Here is a 17,485-nt window from a genome sequence, read left to right as displayed (position 1 = left end):
CCACCTTATGTTTTAGCACTGCCTAATGTCATGTGAGCTGTTTTATCATATGGCTGGAGGGAATCTGGAGCTTTGCTGAGTCTGTTCATCAGCAGTGCAACTGAATTTGTCCCTGCTTTACTGATTGCTGCTCATAAAAGCCTGTGTAAAAATATTGCACCTTTTCAGACTGATGCTATTTGAGACACTGAAAAAACAAGGGAAAATAGTGACGTTTTTCAGGTCTGTATTTTAAAGTCTTGTGTGTTTACTTCAGAAACAGTGGAAAGATACATATATGGCCATGTAATTTATACCCGAGTTTTACAAATTATTTAATGGGACTCAGAAGTGGTCTCCATCCCTCCAAGCTCACCAACACTCTGCCCCTTCCACAGATACTCTGGTGCTTCCCTCTGGTGACACAACTCCCTCATCAGTTACAGAAGCCACTGGTAAACACAGAGAGCAATTTCCTACAGGCTGAGCATGCTGTCTGTATAACTCCTATCTGCCACCCCCAGGAGGGACTCTCTACTGTTAATTTAAGTCTTAATGTTCTATTATTTTTTTTGGTACTAGTTTTGGACCAATTGAATACAAAGGCCCTATGAGTGCTGTTTATATTGAAAAGTTTGTTCGCCGGGTGATGACACCACTACTCTACATCTCGTCTCGATCAAAATTACTAGATTTCCTCTCAAATTATGAGGTACTTGTCTCTCTTCTCTAGCTTTACCACTGTGGTTCAGAAACAGTTTGACTTGTTTAAGGATTAAATTTGATCTGCTCCAAAGTACAAGTTTATTTTCAGGATCCTGAAATCAGTGCCCTCTAAATTTTTTAAAATAATAAAAATATGAAATGACAAATTCATAATGTTGATTCCCTGTATAGTTACTATTATGATCTAGTGATGCTCTTAATTTACATTACTTTAGTATGTAGAGACAACAATCAGAGTTGTTATCTTGCCAAACTGTTACATACAAACAAGAAAGAAGGGAGAAGTCTAACTTGGGACAACATTTGAGAAATATATAATCATTACTTCAATTTTTAAAGAAGAGTAAGCTTTTCTAGTAGGGTAAGTCTTTTAACTGAGAACAAATATGAAGCCAGTTGAAGCAAGGGCTCCTAATCACTTTGTATGTGGTAACTTGATGATTTTAATCCACTGGTACATGTTGTTTTATTCATTTTTGTCTCTTGTGTTCAGGGGTGATGAGATTGGTAGCAATACTGGTGGAATACCTTCCAGTTAGACAAAATGTGCTTACAGCAGGGCCATTTAAAGTCCCTTTATAACTGTTGATTCTTGCAGTGCACAGTGCAGAAGTACCATAATCTTACTAAAGCCCAAGCTGTTAGAGCAGTGTGGACAGCCTGATCAACAAATCAAATGTGGCAGTGGGCACAGCACGGGAGGGACCCTCCAGTGTCTGGGACTGGAGCAGATCCCGTGTGAGTGGTGCACGCTGCCGTGCCTGGCTCTGCTGCCAGATGGAGCATGAGCTGTGCTGTTCAGTGGCAGCTGCCACAGTGCAGGGGACACACATGGGGAGTTCCCCTGGGTCGTTGCTGTGCTGTTCATGCCAGGAACTACTTCTGGGTTTGGTTTTCCAGTGTTCTAAGCGGGGGCTGTGAGTTGGGAGTAGTGAGTTGTGGCCTGTCTCTAGTGCTGGTACTTTCTGTGATCACAGGCAATTCTGTTGTTCTTCCACTCCTTCAGTTTTGCTTTTCTAAAATTCTAAAACATTTCTTTGCCTCTTACCAGAGATTTGAAGAAAGCCATGCTTGGTTTTTGGTTTGTGTTGTTATTTCTTGGTAGATTGCAGAAAGTAACTAATGAGCATATTGTCATTAAACTTAAATTTGTTTTACAGTTAAAGTTGCACTTCCACTGGAAAAAGAATATAATAAAAGACAAATTTAGGGGGCAACAAAAAAATTTTTAAATGCTTAGCAGTTGAACAGATTATTTGTTTCTGCATTCAGACTTTCCCCCCTTCCTGTGCTTGAAATTCTGTGGCTTCAAGTGTTGAGTTGCTGTTTATGTTCAGCATTTGTTGGTTCTTTTTTTTTTTTTTTTTTTTTTTCTGAAATGGCCCAAGAGCCATTTCAGAGGCTGTTTCTGTTTATGTTGTCCCACAGTCATTCCTTCCTGAGGTTCTGTCCCAGACCACGGCTTAAGGTGATCGATGTCTTTCTTTTCTCTGTAAAGTTATGCAAGAGGGTAAGGAGGGGATACAAAAGTAACAGATACAGATAAGATGAAAGAAAAAGAATTGTTTATGAAGATGGATGCAGAGAAAACCATAGACACAAAGGAAAAGTTAGTTTTAAACTGGAAGTAAACAGGTTGTTCCATCACTTCAGTCAGAAATGTGAACATTTTACAATGTTTTCCTTGTGAGTTGACAAACTGATGCCTTTTGTAGGAGAAGATACAATCCAGGGGTTAGTCCTGTGTTTAAGAAGTGAGAAAGTTTGGGGAATAGAGTAGATTATGGGAAATTGGGACATGTATAGCACAAACTAATTGCTATTTTGAGACCTTTGGCTTGTGTCTTCCTTTGACTTTTGATCTTCTCTGTATAGAAAATACTATTTTTTAGCAGAAGGTAAAGGACAGAATATTGTCAAGAATTGCTATTGGGTACTTTGCCACTGTCTGCTGGTGAATTATGCTTTTGTGATTTCACTGAAAAGCTAATTAATTTCAAGCTCAAAATAATTTGCAAGATTTGTCATTGTCACTGTCTAATTTTCAGTCCTGTGTTCTGATAGCAAATGGGTTTCTGATGAACAGAACCAGTGGTGTTTGTTCCTTGGTCTTTTGTTTGTTCCTTGGTCTTTTGTTCATTCCTCGACCTAGTCACGACTATCGTGACATGCCAGTTGCTCTCACTAGAGGGCGCGCAATCCCCGTGAAAAACCTGGTTGAGGACTGGAAAGTTGAGCTCCTGCATTCTCTGATACTATTTAAGGTTGGTTTCGCTAGGGTTGTGGAATGATACTAGTGTAACACTAGAAATGGATAAGAATTAATTTTTGAGAGCAAGGAAAATGTGCCATTTGGAAAGCAGTTAAAATCTTGGAATGTTAAGGAAGACCTAAGTTAAGTGAGCAGAAAGATGTGCAGTTTCTGCCACAACTTAAGGAAACTGTGAGTACCTGGAATCAGATTTGTTTTGTTTTCTTAACTGCAGAGATGTGGTTTCATTTTAATCCAAACTGTCATGTCTCATTCCTCATCTGACTGCCCCAGCTGATAGAAATGGCCTTGGCCTCCTGAGGCACAGAGGAAGAAACAGGAAGCCACTGTAGTTAGACAAAAAGCTTCACTCATTTATGAATATTAAATGTGCTCAGGGAATTAATAATTTTCTGGCTTCAGGAGCAGTAGGAGAGGAGTTGATCTCTCTGAGAGGTGGCTGCTGTTTCTTTTAACGTGATGTCAGGTTTCTGCTTTGCTCTCTTTGTGTAGGAATGCTCCCTGAGCATCAGTCAGACACAGACAGAGATTCTGGCTCCTGTGTGGTGCCTATGTTAAATGATGGTGTGAAAATTTGTTTTCAGGTCTGGGTACGCAATGATTTTAACATCCTTGTAAAATGATGTTAAAATGTAAATTTAATCTAGTATCAGCCAAGAGTTTCTTTGCATTTCTACAGTACAGATATAGTGGTATGTAATATTGGTTCTTCTGTTCCCCAGAGAAGACGTATTCCTTTCCTCTTGCTCTTGGCCTTCCCATATTCATAGGTAAAATGAGGCAGGAATTGCCTGCCTGCACAAGTCTGAGAATCTGAATAAAATCACCTCCCTTACTTCAATGCAATATAGCCAAAACTTTTTTTTTTAAATTACAAATTGCGATAGAAGTAACTGGAGTATTAAAAGCATTTATGCAGTTGTAAACTAATCAGTTGCAGTGGGATTTTTCCTGTCTTCTGTTCCCATTATTTCACTTTTTTTGGCCTTTACATTTCAGAGCTTTTTCATCATAGTTGTTTAATACTGCCTTTCTAAAACCCTTTTCTCCCTTTTCTAAAGTGCTTATAGAAATACTGAACTGCTTGAGTATCAGTACACATCCTAGCTGGCTATCTTTGGCTGCTGAAAAACATTAATTTTTAAGTATTTTTTATCTTTCTTACTTTCCTAATCTGGAAAGGGCCTTCCATGTTATTTCTTATCACCTTAGTTTCTTCAAGAGTGGTTGGTAACTTCTAGACTTCAGGGGATTATAGCGTGATGCATGGAGTCATTTACATGCTTGCTTCTTCCTTCTAAAAGTTGTGATAAGTTTGAGGCATGGTACAGTAATAACACTGCTGGCTTTTCTCCAGTGGAAATTACTCATCTGAAATCCTGTGTTCATTCTTAAAGTTTCTATGAACTTGCTGTTTGGTAATTGTTGAGATGCTTGGTAAGTCTGTTACTTGATTGAATCGCATCCCACATCACTTTCCATTCCTGTGGTGTAGATACCAAGCAAGAAATAGGCTTCACTACAATTAATGATTTTGTATTTCCATATATGAGTTTCATTAGGAGATAGTACTAAGGAGTCTTCACTAATGGACATCCTCAGGTTTGCTCCAAAGCCCTTCCTACTGACCCGTGGTTTGAGACATAGACAGAAAATCGTTTCATGGAAAGATAAGTGCAGCAAGCTCCACTCTAGCAGTGCCCATACTTCTAATGCTCCTAAGCACTCCCGTGCCACATGTCAGTGCTTATTCCTCTGATTTTAGACAGCAGCAGGTTCAGCTGAGTACTCCTAAGTGCTCACATGAAAGTGGGTACCCAGAACTGCACAGTGTGGTTGCCTGGAAGCAGCTGCTCATCAGTAAGAGATTGGATGTAGATGTCTTCCTAAACTGCTTGTTTGCAGCTGTTCTGAGTTTTGGAGGGTCTGCATGAAAGAACGGGGGAGTTGTTGCAGTCTAGCTCTTCTTGGCCTACTTGTATTCCAAACCAAGAACTTGTTCACATTGAGATTTTCTTCTGTGAGACTTGACCTTCACTTGTACATAGAAATTATTGTTACTAGTTGCAATACCTAGAAGCCTTCAGTCTTGTTAAAAACTTAATTCTTACAGGCAGGAAAACTTTCTTGGTACTTGAGAAGAAATACAGTAATTTAGTCCCTTTCCTCCTATGTATAATTGCACCCTGTAACAGGGCAAAAACTTTAACTAGTCTGGAATTATGATTAAAATGACGTTATTTAACCAAATTACTGGTTAGGCAAAGAGCATTAGTAAATACTAGTATATATAGTAGTGTATAGTAGCATATATTCTCCAAATATAATTTTTTTTTAATTGAAAAAACAATTTACAAAAATTATTTTTTGGGAAACATTATTCACAATCTGGAAATCTTAATGCTTCTGTTAGTGTAAAGCAGAACTGACTCTCTAAATCAGAATGTTACTTTTTAAATAACATAAATACTTCTGCATCTTACTTCTGGCTTCTTGCTGCATTTTACTGTCACTTTTGACTCTCATCATTGTTTGGTGTCCTAAATTCACTTGGTACAGGATTAGTATTCAAAAATGGTCCTAGGAAATGGGAATTAGTATTCAAAAATGGTCCTAGGAAATGGGAAACTAAAATTTTGTTTAACTTATCTGTCTCCTTATTTTTATTCAGTTGAATGCTTTCAAAGTCTTTTAAAATGGATTGTTTCTTTTTACTGTGTTAGTTTGGAACTAAGAGAAAAAGTTGATCATTAATTACTGATCTGTATGTTGTTTAAAAAAGAACACTGAGTGCTATTATTTTGCTGTGTTTTTTTGCTACCGTTTTATTTCTATTTTTATTTTCTTCTTGGTAATTATTGTTGCAGAAATTTCCCTAATTGCTTGTAACTCATTTTTGTTATTGATAATTTTTTCGGGTACCTCACAAAGAATCTTTATGAACAAGGGGTTTATGATTAACATTCATCCATGAAAGAGGATTCCTGCCTAAAAAGAGAAGTCATGAGCTGGAATGGGCAATGTTGTTATTGGTGAATATCTTCAAGATTGCTAATACGTACTGAATTAAATCAGCATGTTAGGTTGATATGAATAACTGAATTCATATTAATATTAACAGGTTGAATGTATGTTCATGTTTTAAAATGAAATTAAAAATTTTATATGTAGATCTCAAAAAAAAAAAATAAGAGCAGCCTCTGAGGTACCAAATGCAAATCCTTATGTGAGGATGTAGCTGCCACACAAATGGGTGCCAGGTGAATCTGGAATCTTCTGTTTCACAGCAGTCCCTGGAGTGCTCTTGCTTTGTGTGTCAAATGTGTTCTGTATGCACTGGTGGAAATGAGGAAAAAATAACACCAAATAACCAAATGCCATCATTTACTCTGTCCGCAAAGTTTATTAAGCCCATTTGAGTGATCAGTCAAAAACATAATTGATAGTAATTTTTAATGGATTATATATCTAAAAATTTAAAATCAAAGCTTGACTGAAATATTGGAACAAAAAAATTCGAGAGTGTGTACCTCTTTTTTCCAAGTCAGCTTCTCCCAGATTCTCTCCTGAATTTAATAGGAAGTCATTCACCTGAAAAAATCAGTAGGCCTGTTCTGGGATGAGTTTTAATTTTGGAATTGTCTATCTAGCAATTTGAAGAGCTTTATGGATATGCAGATGGGATATGGAGTTCTCAGGTATTTTGTGATGTTGGTCTCTCATTGACTCTTGCAGAATATACTGAAAGGATGTACAGTGACTGTAGCTTAAAGATGAGATGATCACTTACCTTAGTAGTTCAAGTATTGACACACTCAGTGTGTGAATTCATATGTAAATAGTAATTATGTGCAACATAAAAATTAAAGTGTTACTGCTTAAGCCCTTTATACTCTGAAAAATTGTGTTTGATATTCCAGTTCTAAAAAAAAAAATCTTTATGATGCTTATGCTTGGTGCTGGAACTGGTTCAAAATATAGTTGCAGAGCAAATAGTAATTGTTTTTGGTGAACGTCAGCATGGGAAACACACCATTAGAAACATAGCATCCATAAAGCCCCTCTCTCTTACATAAGCCTTTGAATGACAGCTTCATTCTTTGAATGAGAACTGATTTCCATTTAGCCTTTTAATATTAAAATTTTTGTTGCAGCATAAAGTGACTGCTCTTCAGTAAATGTTGCTGTCTGTTAAGAATCTGTTGTGTTTACTGTAGTCACATATATTTATATTTGAAAATAGATTAATTAACTCTAATTCTTACTGTTTCAGCCTGGAGTTGTGGGATTTTTTGAGTTCAATGCTTCACCTCAACCACCTGGTTATTTAACATTCTTCACATCAGCATTACATTCATTAAAGAAAGGTAAAAGCTCCGTTTTCATAATTTAAGGTGTCTGTGAATGAGTTATGTCTAAGTACTTCAGTAGTTTTTTGTAGTAATTAGTAATTTAGGAATTAATCCCTTCTGAGTGTTCATTGGTGTTGATGTAATTTTAAGACTGTCTCATTATAGTTGAGGATTGCTTACATAAAAAGCATATGATGTGATCAGCCTGGTTTACACCAGGATAGAGTTCCCTCAAATCCCAGCCCATCCAGGACCATAATCAGACTGGCACTTTTTAAAAGTGAATCCAGGAGTCTGTCCTGTGCAGTGTCAGAAACACTGGGATGGACTGGATTGTGTCAGCCCTTGGAAACCGAATTCAGTGATGCTGTCCTGGGTAGAGTTACAGAGCTGCTGCAAGCCTGAGAAGGCCTTTCTCCCCCTCGTATTTTGCATTGATAATCTAAAATACAAACCCTCTTGATGATGTTCAAACACGCAAACTTTGTGATGATTAATAACTCCTTTTTGGGTCATGAATTTGGGATAGACTTTTCTTAAAGTTAAAAATTAACATGTGTTTTGAATTATCCTTCCTGTCAGTAAATGAAAGAGATTTGTAGCTATTTTTTCTTATTTATACTTACGCATTCTTATTTTTTACTGTGCCACTGATAAAGATCTGCTAAAGAGCGTGTTCTATATTTTTTTCTGTGACTTTCACATTTATACGTGGTATTAGTTCTTTCCAACATAAAGATAAACACATAATATGTCTTTATGTGTACATATTTATAAATGTAGACTATATATTTACAAATGATACATATTTACTGTAAATGTACATAATTTAATGTTCATGCATTTCCCTTATGTGTATCATCTTGGCTTTTGAGATGCAATAAACCACAGCAAGGTGCATTTGTGATACCAGATCCTGTATTTCTTAAGCAAATGGAGAATTTGGACAATTGAGGTTACATAGACAGGACTCTTTACCTGGAGTGTAGAAGGGAAACACGTTTGTGCTTCTTGCCATCTTTCTTTGCCATAATCACCAGTGCTGGCAGTAGCTCTTCACAGATTTCTGTGCCTTTACACAGCACTGTTGTGTGTTCTGGTTTGAGGGTGGTGTTCCAGGGGAGTTTAGCATGTGTAAATGTTTTCAAAGATTGCAAACATGCCCTTTCAGATTACCTTGGGACAATCCGCTTTGGAGTGGTCACAGATAAACGTGTGGCAGAGGAGATCTCCCTGGTGCACTCTGGCAGTGTGTATTTGCACAGACATGCCAACACATCTCTTGTGAGTATTACTGTGTGCTGTAAAGACTCTGATGTGGTACAGGGATGCTCAAGGATCAGAATTACAAGACTGCTTGAATGAGTATATTGACAAAGATTTTGTGGAAGGATAGTAGAAACAGTGAAAACTTCCGTTCTGGTTTAAAGGTATAACATGGCACTGATTAGAAAATCACACAGATTCAATTAATTGAATTTATAATAACTCTTAATCCATGTGCCCTGCTTTTTAAAAAGTTAAGGATGAAAATACTGACTTTCAGATTTACTATTTGGCATAGAGACACTACCTACCCACACTGGCACCATGAGTGTAAACTCTGAAAACAGGTATTGTGATGTGTATTTATTCAATTGAGACTAGGGAAAACAGGGATATTTTGGGTGAAATGATGTAAAATACATAAAAATAACTTTTTTTTGTGCTAATGATATAAGATAAACTTGCCTGAATATATTAAAACTGATCCTAGAACCTTTTATTTTGTATTTCTTTCCTTTGCTTTCAGGAATGAAAAATACCAGTTTTAAATGCAGCCTTGATGTTTGACTCTTAAAAGGCTAATTTAAAATGAGTTAATATGGTGACTGAATAGTGGGAGGAATGTTCTAACTTTACATAAATTAAAATATATGATGATAACTAGCTTGAAGCTCTTTCACTTACGAAGAAAATTCTATTGAGAAAAGTCAGCATTATAAAGATGTAGTAAAAGAAAGAGGAGCTTCCCTGGTAGAATCCTTTTTGCTTGTGGCTATTACTGTAATCTGATGAGCATTTGGAAAGCTTTCCCAAAAATGCTGAAGTTTGCTGATGCTTATTACACTTATTGCCCAGGGAGGTGGTGGAGCCACCATCCCTGGATATGTTTAAAAAAGACTGTATGTGGCACTTGGTGCCATGGTTTGGTTGAGGTGTTGGGGCATGGGTTGGACTCAATGATCTTGAAAGTCTCTTCCAGTCTTGTGGTTCTGTGAATTTAGAAAGTTCTAGTCACTAGAGTAACAATGCATGCCATACTGAAGAACTTCATTTGTAACTAAATCAAGTGAGGACAAAACTTTTGTTTCCCCCTCCAAGGTCTATCCAAAAGACATAATGAACTTCACTGCTGAGAACATCTGCAAGTGGGCTCTGGAAAATCGGGAGATGCTCATACGCTGGCTGAGACCACATGGTGGGAAAAGCCTTCTTCTAAACAATGAGCTGAAGAAAGGACCAGCACTTCTCATATTTATACCTTATAATCCCCTAGCAGAAATTCATCCTCTTTTAGATGAAGTAAGTGAAATATTTTTTTTTTTACTTCAAAAATACTAAAATATGAGAGCTGTGGTCAGGGATCTGAGCTTAATTGTGACAGATACCTCACTGTTCCAAGTATCTGGTTTTGTTTAAAACCACTTTTTCAAGCTGTATTATCACATTTCCCTTACACTGGCTTGCATCTCATACAGCGTGCCTTTGTCTCACTCAACAGCTGTTCAGAACCAGCATCTAACTCTTCCTTGACCTCCTACTTTTTGTGGTGAGTGCAGTGTTAGAGATGCAGATCTTTCCCAGCTAGAACTGAAGACGTGTGTGTTTTGTCCACCCCATTCTATTTCTCCTCTTGTGTCCTTCCAGAGGTATTTGTGCAATGAAGAATAGATCTTTTGTGAAATCAGACAGTGTTATTTGAAATACAGCCCAATCAAACTACTCAGAGCCAATGTGATTTTTATGTCCTGTGTGTTCCTTAGTCACCTTCCAATTTTCTCTTCCTCTGAACTGCCTAGGACAGGAGTTTGTGGAGCTGTGCGGAAATGAGATAGGGAAACTAGCTCAGCTGAAAACTAGTTTTTTGTCCCTGGGCTATTTTTCAGTTGGAACCCATCATCCCATTTGGTATAACACAAAGCTGCTCATCCCAGTGTGCTCATGTAGCTTTAAGCAGTGTGGAAGAGACAAGCATCTGGGAAAGACCAAAAGCAGGGCTGAGTTTTTGTGACAGTGCTGACTTACTTACATGGCATCTGTGTCCTGGAATGTGTAGTTTCCACAAGGAGGCCTAATTAATATTACAGTGTCTGAAACAATAAGGAAAAAAAATGAAACTAACTTATTATACAATATTTAGCCAAACTAAATAGACACAATAAAAGGTACACTAGACTGGTGTGAAATAGGGTTGAGGAAGACTATGCCTGGAAAAGAACTGCCATTACTCTTGTTAGTAACCTGTCTTTGTTTGGCAGGCTTTATTCAGTGGTGCTTGTCACAGATGAAACATTCTAGCAACAGGTACCACTTATTTCTATCAAATCAGTGCAGCATAAGGTGGATGTTCCATTTCAAATTTCATTCTACTAAAAACAGTGTTTATCAAAATGTGAAATGAGATAGAAAATAGTCCCATTGTCCTTGTATAGCTTCACTTTGGCAGGGGGATATTATGCAACTTGTTTACCATGGGAAGAGCTGTTTACGCAGCCAGCCTGTGGGTTTCGTCAAGCAGTGAAACCACTTGACTTACAGGCAGTTGCAGAGAACAAGGCCCTCAGGTTGAATGTTGAAAGATCTCACAGCAGAATTTGTTTTCTGATCACAGCTCACTGAAATGAGATTTCTTACTGCACATCTGGTTTTCTGTTTTCTGTTCATAATCTCTTCTCAAGTTTCTCTAGGTAGTCCAAATCCCCAGCCTAGGTTACAGTGTGAGGGGCCAAGTTTTTTTTCAAGTATTCAGTTAAGCCTTTTCAGATTCTAGAAGACTGTAACAAAGTGTTGGTGTAGACCGCATGTTAATACTGAGGGTCCTGTGACACAACAGTCCTCCTGGATGTGACATTTCAACATCCCTTTGATAATTTTAATGGTTTCTGTCAAAGTGTTCTTCTTCAAGCAGTGTGTGTGTGCTCTGTATTTTGTTTAGTGTGCTAATAAGAATTATAGGAAACTTCCTCTCTCATTTTTCTTTCTTGCCATGTTCTGTTACTTGTCTCCCAGAAGGGGAATTCCTTATATGGTCCATACTTGTCCCTTTTTCTCTGCTTGTTTGCCCTTTGTTATGAAAAGCAAACTGGTGATGTAGCATAGAAATGTTTGCATGGAGGGACAGGTTGGTTTTTTTTCCTGTTTTCTTTCTTCTCCCAGTAAGTTACAATGTGCAGAGTACACTTGGAGTATTACAACTATATGCCCATGGTTGGGAGAATACAAACTTTGCTTCAACACTCTTAGTTATTATTACAAAATCTGTGCACTACCTATGCCAGAAAAAATCTCTATTCCCTTTTCATATGGGAATGCTTTCATGTATTTTCTCCTCTTGTTGGAAAATGAGGGAAATTCAGGAACCCTTACTTAGTAATGCTTTGTGTAGTGAGGTTTAGCCATAATATGTAGTTTTATTGCAGTGAAGTAAAGATGTTGCTTAGAGGACCTTACAATCAGTGTGGTGGACTGAATAATATTTTAAAGTGACTTTGTTTTTCTATGTATTCAATGTTTATGTGCTGAAATACCTGAAAATTTAACTTTGTTGTCAAGTCAGAGCCCCCTGTAATTTTTTGAAAGAACAAAGATTACTCAGCTTTGTGTTTCTGAAATTCCATCTCTGACTGCATATAATGTTGTTAAACCTGCAACAGATAACTTCATTTGGGTGAACTATGTACAGTTAGTCTTGATTTTTTTTTTTCTCTCTTTTTTATTCTCCCTCATAGATTACCAAAGTGGCCTTGGAATACCACAAGTGTAATAAAAGCCAGGCAGCTGAGGCAGATCTTCAGCACGTAGGAGACTCTGATTCACCAGCTTTTGATTCCTCTGTAACAGATGCACACCTGAAGTTCTCCGAAACGTTCCCCATAGCCAAGTACCCGTGCTGTAACACGGTGGTGCTTCCACAGTGGCACTCCATCTCCAGAACTCACAACGTCTGTGAGCTCTGTGTTAACCAGACTCTTGGTGTCAAACCAAATAAAGTCCATGTGCCACACTGTAACTTTTTAGAGATAGAAGCAGCTTTGGACTCTTTCTACCTCCAGGAACATACCTTTTTTCAAGTAATATCAAATACCATAGAATGCAGCAATTTCTTAAGTTTCTATAGTCCCTTTAGTTATTACACTGCATGTTGCAGGACAGTAAACAGGCATTTTTTAAGTTTCATTAGTTCTGAGAAGACCATCTTTCAGACCCCCAAAGTAGCATTTTCTTCCCATGGGAAGAAAGATAACACTCAATTTTCTGTTCCTCACATTGAGGATAGGAATTGTTTTATTCCTGACCTTAATATTAGTAGCACGAACATTACCGGTCTGAGCTGCAGGACCAACAAAACCTTGAATCTCTATCTACTGGATTCAAATCTTTTTTGGATATATGCAGAGAGACTAGGAGCATCAAGATCTGCTCATCTTAAGGAATTTGCTGCCATTGTTGACCTGAAAGAGGAAGTGCACTATGTCCTGGACCAGAATCAGTCACTTGTTGGACCTACCCTGGGTACAGTATTCATTATACAAATGCTTGTATTCAGAAAATTGTTTCCCAGCAGGAATGGAAAACTTTAATGCCATTTTGAAAAGTAAGACTACTTTGTGAAGTTAACATTATGAATTGTTATTCTATTCTATTTAGTAGTTAACCAAGCATTTATGAATTATTCTGTTGGCTAGAACAGAATCTTATTCTAGGTGATGTAAGAGCTAAGTTCCTTATACCATAAGTAATTTGCTTTATAAGAATTTAACCTTAAAATGTGTGATTCTTGACTGCCTGAAGCATTGGTGGAATTGCTAAAATCTAAATTAACTTGTGTGTGCAATAATATTTCTGTTTATCTAAAATACCCAATTACAGAAGATGCTTGTATATTAATGGCAGTGTTGGAGTTTGCTCAGTTGTTCTGTGTTCTAAAATATCACAGAATTTTGGGAGATACTGACCACTTAGCAGCAGAGACCTCCCTGTCCTCTGAAACCAACTTAAATTGCTTTAAATTCATTCTGAAAAGTTTGTCTGTTTTCAAGGTAATAAGGTAGAGCTATGAAGTGGCTGTGGCCAAATCTGCCAATTATTGTTATTTCCTGTCTGAATTGGAGGAGGAAGAAAAAAAAAACCCAGAAAAACAAACAAAACAAACCAAAAAAACCCTGAGAAAACAACTCAAGGATTGCAGTTCTGATTTATTTGCAAGTTTGTGAATAAGACAAAATATTCCTAATTTTGTGCGTTTGCCTGTCATGCTGATGTGCAAAACTGAGTCTGCCTTCAGAAAATACTGGGTTTCCTAATGTTAGCTTTGTAAGAAAACATGGAAGAAAATTCAGCTATTAAAATAAATTGCTCAAGAACATACATCACTATAAGTCTTACAGCACCAATTACATTTCCTTTTTGCCATAAATGTAAGTACAAAAAGATGCACAACATGAATAAATAGCCATGTTCTTACTAAGGATCACATGCAGCCCTGTATCCTGTCTCTATCCCAACCCTCAGGAAAAGACACTGGAAAAACAAACACAAACCTCAGTGACCATAAAAGGATACTTAGGAAATATTAAGATCAGAATGAGGACATAGAAATTTCCTTCCCCTTTGTGCTCCCAGTACTTTCTGTCTCAAACATTTTTTAGGTCACAGGATTTCCTGAGAATGACGAGGGTTTCTCTGCAGAGTAGGATTCAGTACATTTCTGTTCAATCATTTGAACATCCACAAAACTTTTGCTTCTACATATTTTATTAGGGAGTCTTTGATTTATGATTGGGTTTTGTGCTTTATTTTAATTCTGGTTTAATTCCTTAATATTTCAACTTAATATTTCATAATATCAAAACAGACTGGTGCTTAATACCCTTGTCAGATCTCAGTCTTTACAGATGGCTTCTAGAAATTTTATTTTAATTAACCCCTTCCTTTCAGTTACTGTTTTATCCTGCATAGATATTCCAAATCTGGAGATCTGAAAAGAAAACAAGTGTCTTTTGGCCTGGTGTGGGAATTAAATGCTGAATTACTATTACTATTACTAATGAGGAACTAAATGTACTGCTGTTCACATTTCAGAGATAAATCGATGATCTTGTATTTTTTATATATGCACAAAAGTGCCAGTTTTACTTGGACCTCGTTTTTATGCTGGAAATGCAAGCACAAAGTTGTTCCTATTTGATCAAACAATTATTTTTATTGTTTTTCATATTTTACCTTTTTTCCTGATTATTTTGTAGACTTGTTTTTTTAATGCACAGAATAATATTTTTCTATCCAAGTTGAAAAGAAAAATATTGCTGATACCTTGCAGCAATTTAGAGAATGTAGTTCAGGCTCAGAGTAGTGTAGCTGAAGGTAGTTGAGGGCTTTGGAGCTTATTTTAAATTTTTATCACTGGCCAGCTACTTGCTAAATATTTTAAGATTAAGGAGAAAGTAGAACAAAGACGAAGGTGGTCACTGATAGACAAAGAAGGATTGGTGATACTGGCATGGGACTAGCATATATTTAAAAGGTCAAAAGAAAAGAATTGCAGAGAAAATAATTTAAAATGGTAGGAAAAATTCAAAGAAAAGTGGAAATAAGTGGAGCCTTTTAATATATGTAGAAGTTAAAAAATTGAGAGGTTACTATTTATGAATTAGCAGGTATGTGATTAGGAGAATATAATATTATTATGGCACATTGACACAAGATTAAAGTCTGGTGTGGCATCTGAAAAGACTGTAATGAGCAAAGTAAAAAACTAACAATGAAGCTTTATTCTGTTTTCACATCAGTTGTGGTTACTCAAGAGTTTATACCAAACTGTCAGAAATTAATGACATGAAATCAGATCTCAGTCTGTATTTTCTCTGTAAGTTCTTCTGACTTCTAAAGCAAAAAGTGCCAGAATCACCTCTGCAAAACCGTAATAACTTTGGTATGTATCCATTTCATTTCAGAGAACTTCATTAAAAATTTCAGCCTTCTCTACAGTCCCTTGAAAAGGCACCTGGTTGATGACTCCTCAGTCCATTTTGATGAAGAGCATGTGGTCACTGAAGTGACCACGAACACCTTTCACCAGACCGTGTTCCTGAGTGCCAAGGTAATGCCTCTCACTCAGCAGCTTTCTCGCAGGTCATGGCACAGATTTTAAAGAGGGGGTGTTTAAAATTGATATGTTTCTCTTACTTGTAACATAAAATATGGTGTTTTGTAAGAATTCAAAAGCTTTCCAATTGCATGCCATGAAAACAGATGTCATCCTGAGTACAGTTAAATTGCCTTGATTTTGTAAAATATGTAATAGTAAGGAAAATGCATTGTCATTCAAGTCTGCAGTGAATCTCTGCATCTCCAGTTGGTTTCCAGCAGCCCCAAGCCCTGCTTTACCAGTTGGAGGAAGAAAGCAGAAGTCTGGACATCATTTTTTCCCCCCGTATGAAGTGTATAGTCAGTGCAATCAGTTTAAGATTGCAAAAGAATCTTGTGTAGTAAAGTTTAGTAGTAAAGTTTGGTTCATTATCACTTAAAGGGAATGATCCCAAACTAAATAATCTTTTCATTTTTACTTTATGGAAAGAGAATTAATTCCCCAATAAATTTTATGTGTTAACTCAGTAGTCAGAGAACAGCAGTGAATGAGTAACTTACAATAAAGTTCATTCATATTAGGAAAAAAATTGCTTTCACATTTCAAGAGTTCCCATGGTAGATGGTGTGAAAACTAGTCCTTCTTTTTGCAGATTATCTCCAATAGATAATCAGACTCTTCTCCATTTCATTTTCCAGAATGTCTTGCTGCTGTATTATGCACAGTGGTGTGGATTCTGTGCTTCTCTTAATCACATCTTTATTCAACTTGCTCGGCTTTTGCCTCCTGACAGTTACACTGTGGCAAGGTAAAAAGATTCTCATTTCATCTTTCCAGAATAATGTAAGATGATTGAGGTTATTAGCCTAGAAAATAAATACTTTTTTCTCTCTACAACTGTGCAATATAGATGTGAATGTCATCTGCTTAATTTCTCTTTGAATGCATTGTTTTGTTTTCCTTTGTATATATTTGGTGGTTTTCAATCTCAATACTGTAGTTATCCACTTTCATTAAAATTTATTTTTAAACTGTGCAATTAACCTTGAAACTTTCAAATTTCAGGAATCCATAACTTCGTGATGATTTGTAGCAAATAGTAATATTCTATTTGTTTGTATATATATATTTGTTAGCAACACCATTTGCATCACAAATCTAAAATAGCAACCTACATCCTATGATAATGAACTCTACCCCAGCCAAACCAGTTTACAGAAATACATCTATATATGCATGTATGTAATGTATATTTTTAATATATATGGTAAATACATTTTATATGTAAAAACCCCATTGTTTTCTTTGGTGTTTCCAGGGTTATTAATGTTTTCAGTGCAGCTGAAATATTCTTGTTCATGTATGTTATAATAATGCATAAATACTTAAAACATCTGCATCTTTATTTGATTCTGACTGAATTTATTCCAGAAGACAGCATGAGATGTAGAGAAAAAATAAATCAATCAAAAATCTGGATTTTCATCCCCTGTTTGTAATTGTGGCTTTATTGCCACAGATGTGATGCTATTCCCAAGGCTACACCCATTCTTTTCCCTGACTTTGAAGTTCTCTCCTTCGCTCCATTATTTTCACAGCAGTATTACTGATGTGATTGTCTGTTTTGTTCTGTAATAATTTGTAATTAATAAGAAATTGGTTTGTGAAAAGAAGCCCTAAAATGCAGAAAAAAACAGTAACAAACAGTTGAACCAAGTGTTCCTTTCTACTCATAGCTTTAGGGAAAAAAGTGCCTTTAAGCATGTGCTTGTCCTTGGAAGAAGCAAAATAACTTACACCCAACAC

General features: G+C 36.6%; 1 protein-coding gene across 4 annotated transcripts in view; it reads left to right on the top strand.

Moving 5' to 3' along the window:
* TXNDC11 (thioredoxin domain containing 11) overlaps window positions 1-17,485 on the top strand; it is a 35,577-nt gene that overhangs the window by 6,900 nt on the left and 11,192 nt on the right. For 3 of the 4 annotated variants that reach the window (XR_013340853.1, XM_031506182.2, XM_077786846.1), the window contains 7 exons: window positions 562-691; window positions 7,251-7,344; window positions 8,501-8,613; window positions 9,694-9,894; window positions 12,321-13,104; window positions 15,546-15,691; window positions 16,378-16,487. Coding sequence is in view for 3 of the 4 variants with exons in the window: in XM_031506182.2 (XP_031362042.2) it covers window positions 562-691; window positions 7,251-7,344; window positions 8,501-8,613; window positions 9,694-9,894; window positions 12,321-13,104; window positions 15,546-15,691; window positions 16,378-16,487 (1,578 nt within the window). In the remaining variant the exon portion in view is untranslated. The remainder of the gene's footprint in view (window positions 1-561; window positions 692-7,250; window positions 7,345-8,500; window positions 8,614-9,693; window positions 9,895-12,320; window positions 13,105-15,545; window positions 15,692-16,377; window positions 16,488-17,485) is intronic. The other variant, XM_021538007.2, reaches the window with a different exon arrangement.

Source organism: Lonchura striata, chromosome 16 (genome assembly GCF_046129695.1).
Source record: "Lonchura striata isolate bLonStr1 chromosome 16, bLonStr1.mat, whole genome shotgun sequence".
NCBI lineage: Eukaryota > Metazoa > Chordata > Aves > Passeriformes > Estrildidae > Lonchura > Lonchura striata.
Note: the sequence above shows the minus strand (reverse complement) of the source record. Positions and strands in the feature narration are given on the sequence as shown.